The following is a 5,306-nucleotide window of genomic DNA, read 5'->3' on the forward strand; positions in this document are numbered from 1 at the left end:
AAAAACATTATTTATGGAAAAAATCTGTAAAAGATTAATTATTTGTTAATGATATTATGAGTAGGAATGGTGGTTATGTCACACGTGCAGATAACAAAAATATATGGAAATGTATGCCCTATACAAAATTGCAATCAACTGATTGCAGCATTACCACAAAAATGGAGAAGGCATGTGGAATGGGGAGAAGGTAGGGAAGTTGTTTGTCTACCCTTTATTAAAGACCATAATTGGCATAAATAGACAAATACCAGTTTAATTTGAGGACCAAAATGTTGGCAGCGGCACCATACAGGTTGCAAAATAGCTGGGAAGAGATTTTTGATGTTCTGATTCCATGGCACATGGTTCATGAACTGATACACAAAACAACACTTGATTCAAAACTTACTTTTTTTTTAATTTAAATTATACACAATTCTTTCCACCAACATAATGTTATGTACTGTATATAGGGCATACAGTACAATCATCTAAGCTCTGCAGATTTTTCTGTGAAGAGACAGAATCATTAGATCACTTATTCTGGTATTGCCTCTATGTAGCTAGTTTCTGGTCACAGGTTCAGGAGTGGCTGAAAAATCAATGCTTTAGCCTCTCTACCACTAGTGCATAATGTTGTTGAAGGCAGCACACACAGTCAGTCACGCAATAGTTTCCCCAATGCACATGACTGGGCAATTTTCAGGCATCATAAATAGATGTACACCCTCCTCTCAGTTTACTGCAAGAAATCCAGGTGACGTAATAACCTGTCAAAACTTGGATTGAACCCCACATAGGATATACAGTAGCAATAGATTCAGCTATTTCAGCTACTTTTGATGAAGTTCTTTGCAATGCATGTTTATTAGTTTGGAATGGACAAGATAACTAATCTCTAAGATTGCAACCGATTTGCACCAAAAAGTGAGGAGACTATTACTGTATTTGTGTGTGGTCTGTATCTGGGGGCCATGGGGTGTAAAGTAAACTCAGAGACAAACCGCTACACCATGGAATGGGAACATAGTCTAAACATGGTTCATATCAACCCTAAAATAACCACAGCCCCGCAATGGTCTGTCTGTCTTGCTGGATCATGTTCCCGGTGATACTATATTTGTGAGCATCGGTAGGAGAGTCTAGGAACATGGCATGTGATAGTCCTCAGGCAGAGGAACATTTATGCAAGACGCAGAAAACACATAGATTTATTAGAAGCTGGAAAGGATTTCCTTAGTATAGGCTACCATATTTGTGTACCTGCAATGCCGCATGAGGGTGCAAGCTTTCCTTCTGTAAACTAGACCGGTCTCAGGCCCTCTGTTTACGTGGGCCCCATGTACTGTTCCTTTGCAGCCACAAGATGGCACTATTTAAAATATTCCAGGTTCAGAGCAATTAACAATGTTCCTTCTCAGTTGATACATTTAGCTTTATAACAAAATTATCCAGTGAAACTCATAAAAAATCATGAGAAAATAGCTTTATTCAAGTATTTTAAATAACTTGAGGCAACAGCTGTGCAAAACAGAACAAAATAAAATCAGAACAGGCCAACACAGACATATGAAATGTAAATTTTACAAGTACAAAATAGAAGTATAAAGTTAATAGAACAATTAGCATAAAACTGCTTTGACATTGACTTGGTATTAAACATTCAGAGTGAAGGGACCTCAGACCTTATGGGAAAACAGCGTATTTGTTATGAGTCAGAGCTGGTCCTATATGGCAGGCTTTCCCCCCTGGGTGCACGCTTTTGTTTTTGCCCTAGCACTACACAGGTTAATCAAATAATAAATGCTTGACTATGACTTGGTTAATTGAATCAGCTGTGTAATGCTAGGGCAAAAACCAAAACATGCACCAAGGGGGAGCCCCAGGACCGAGTTTGGGAAACCCTGCTATATAGAGTCCTAGAGGGAGTCTGAGACAGGGAATCAGATATCAGCAGAGTCAATGCTGCTGTCATTAGGGGTGGCCTCAGTTGGAGTGGTGACAGTTTGGGGAGCAGACTTCTTCCTGTGAATTAAGCAATTGGAGACGATGGTGAGACAAGCCCATGCACCTGTCACTCATATGGCCTCAACAAACTGTTGCACTAAATGATAAAAAAAATGTATGCAACAATGATAGTTCTTTAAATAATTATTTAAACTTTTGTATGGTAAATGATGACACTCCCAAGTGGTGAACAGAGAAAAAAATAGGTTTACATGACTCACATCAGGCGAGTGAGAAGTTTCTGCACTTTCTTCATACTGGGGTCCAGGCAGTACTGCACTCCATTCTTAAGGCTAACACTGTCAAGATATAGAATGGTTAAATTCACATTTACCTCGCAATGGTTTTAATTTTAATTGATGTCATCATATTATCATCATCCTCATCATAACTGATAAGATATATAGATACTCACATGAACTCCAGCCTGTCACAGGAGGGAGTTGGCGGATAGATCTGGATGTCCTCAACAGAGTTTGGGGCTCCAAAGCTGTTCCGCACCCTCCGACACAAACAGCGCTGGCTCACAGAACCTATACAGAGATTCAGTGGACAATGAATTGAGTTCAATCGAGCTACTTGGAATTACTAAATAGCAATACAAAAAACAATTAGCATGGTCCAAAAATGTAAAGATTCTATTCACATGTAATAAACGTTCCATAACATAGTAATTACAGTTATGGTAAAAAGAGGTAGACTCACGCTGGGCGACTGTGATGCAGACGGTGACAGCAAGGAGCAGGAGGATTCTGGTGGTCATGGTCATGTTGTGTTCAAGCTGTAGTGTTCTCTGCTGGTACAACTGTTGGTAGAGATGAGTCTGTCTGGTGTGAAGAGATGGAGGACTTGAGATAAGATGAGAGTGTGTGAAGAGATAGATGAGATGAGATGAGATGAGAGACAGGTACTGTGAGGGGTTGAGAGAAGTGGCCTGTTATATGCACATCACGGAAGCCTTTACCTTTCCAGCGATCAGAAGAAATTTCCCTCTTTAATGGAAACTGAAACTAACTAGCAACCGCAGGAAAATGCCCCCCTCTCTTATCCACCCACTCTTCACTCTGCAACCTCACTTAATCATTACGTTTTAGTGTGGATAATAATACATCTGGCTTATCAAGATTTATAGTGGTTCAATTGGCTTTCAGTCACTGTGTTAAAATTCTAGTTAAATCAATTGTTTAGTCAGAGGATTGGTGAAATAAATAAAATTTCTAAAAATCAGAAGAATTAACAAAATCCCCTTATGTGATGTGGTTAATCTACCTAATCCCAGTTTTTGGAAAATATGTATATGCCTTTTAATAACATTATTATTGATTCTTTCTAATTCTCTGTGGAAAATTATTTTTAGCTCAGTAGGCCTATTACAATGTTATGTACATTTACTCTGTTTAGTAACTGAATAGAATAAATTAGCAACTGAAATAATGGGTAGAAATATAATTTCATTCTCTAGAACTATATATGACTGGGATATATTTTCAATCATCATTTGCAGTATATTTAATGTCATACTTCAAACAATTGTTTCGGAGATGTGGTGGTTAGAATGTATTGTGTTTGTTGTGTTTGTGCATCTTTATGTGATGGTGGAGGGTAAGTGTCAGGGGGTTTCAGACCGTTCCATTGCGGTGGCGGTCTTTGCTGAACTGCTCTCATCATACCACTAGTGAACAGAGCCAGTGTGGTTAATACATGTAGTATCTCTGCAACTGAACCTCCTCTAATCTTTCTGGTGTAAGAAGCTTTGTAATTCTCACCTTTCTGTTCCCCATCAAAAAACATGCAACCTTGTGTCACACATTTTTTCCGCCAATTATACATTTGCAGAATTATGTGGTCAGTTGACAAACTGAGTTTTGCCTCTAGCTCACATCACGTGTGTAAGCTTGATCAGTTGTAATTGCAATAAAGATACTTTGTGAAGAGGTGGGCTTTCCGTTTTTTTATTTTTTATTGCATATTCTTTCATTGGGACTAATTACAGTGCCTTCAGAAAGTACTTGACTTTTTCCAAATTTTGTTGTGTTACAGCTTGACTTTAAAATTGATTAAATTCAGATTTTGTGCCACTGATCTACACACAATACCCCACAATGTCAGAGTGGAATGTTTATTATAAAAATGGTATTAATAAAACATTAAAAGCTGAAATGTCTTGAGTAAAGAACTATTCAACCCCTTTGTTATGGCAAGCCTAAATACGTTCAGGAGTAAACATTTGCTAACAAGTCACAAAATAAGTTGATGGACTCACTATGTAAGCAATAATAGTGGTTAACATGATTTTTGAATGATTACCCCATCTTTATACCTCATACATACAATTATCTGTAAGGTCCCTCAGTCGAGCAGTGAATTTCAAGCACAGATTCAACCACAAAGACAAGTGAGGTTTTACAATGCCTCGCAAAGAAGTGCACTGATTGGTAGATCAGTAAAAAAAAAAAGCAGACACTGAATATCCCTTTGAGTATAGTGAATTTATTAATTACGCTTTGGATGGTGTATCACTGCACCCAGTCACTACAAAGATACAGGCGTCCTTCCTGACTCAGTTGCCGGAGAGGAAAGAAACCGCTCAAGGATTTCACCATGAGGCCAATGGTGATTTTAATACAGTTACAGAGTTTAATGGCTGTGATAGGAGAAAACTGAGGATGGATCAACAACATTGTAGTTATTCCACAATACTAACCTAAATGACAGAGTGAAATGAAGGAATTTTGAACAGGAAAAAAATATTCCAAAACATGCATCCTGTTTGCAATAAGGCACTAAAGTAATACTACAAATAATTTGGCAAAGAAATTAACTTTTTGTCCTGAATACATATTTTTAAGCATGGTGGTGGCTGCAAAATCTTTGGATATGCTCATTATTGACAAGGCCTGGGGAGTTTTTGGGGGGGATAAAAAGAAACGGGATAGAGATAAGCAAAGGGAAAATCCTAGAGGAAAACCCAGTTCTGTCTGCTTTCCAACAGACACTGGGAGACAAATTCACCTTTCAGCAGGACAATAACCTAAAACTCAAGGCCAAATATACACTGGAGTTTCTCAACAAGACGACATTGAACGTTCCTGAGTGACCTAGTTACATTTTTGACTTAAATCGGCTTGAAAATCTATGGCAAGGCATGAGAATGGCTGTCAAGCAATGATTAACAACCAATTTGACAGAGCTTGAAGAGTTTAAATAAAGAATAATGGTCAAATATTGTACAATCCAGGTGTGCAAGGCTCTTAGAGACGTACCCAAAAAGATTCATAGCTGTAATCACTGCCAAAGGTGATTCTAACATGTATTGA

At 38.1% G+C, this 5,306-nt stretch overlaps 1 protein-coding gene across 1 annotated transcript; it reads right to left on the reverse strand.

Annotated features, from left to right (window-relative positions):
* Positions 1–1,448: 1,448 nt before the first annotated feature.
* On the reverse strand, positions 1,449–2,959 carry LOC311107302 (C-X-C motif chemokine 11-1-like). The gene is made up of 4 exons (XM_084149788.1): positions 2,695–2,959; positions 2,405–2,522; positions 2,211–2,288; positions 1,449–2,007 (listed from the first exon to the last, which is right to left on the reverse strand). The coding sequence occupies exons 1-4, from the start codon at positions 2,756–2,758 to the stop codon at positions 1,926–1,928; spliced, it is 342 nt and encodes a 113-aa protein (XP_084005914.1). The 5' UTR covers positions 2,759–2,959; the 3' UTR covers positions 1,449–1,925.
* Between the last annotated feature and the right edge of the window lie 2,347 nt (positions 2,960–5,306).

This window comes from Coregonus lavaretus (assembly GCF_964263955.1).
Source record: "Coregonus lavaretus genome assembly, chromosome: 32".
NCBI classification, from domain to species: domain Eukaryota; kingdom Metazoa; phylum Chordata; class Actinopteri; order Salmoniformes; family Salmonidae; genus Coregonus; species Coregonus lavaretus.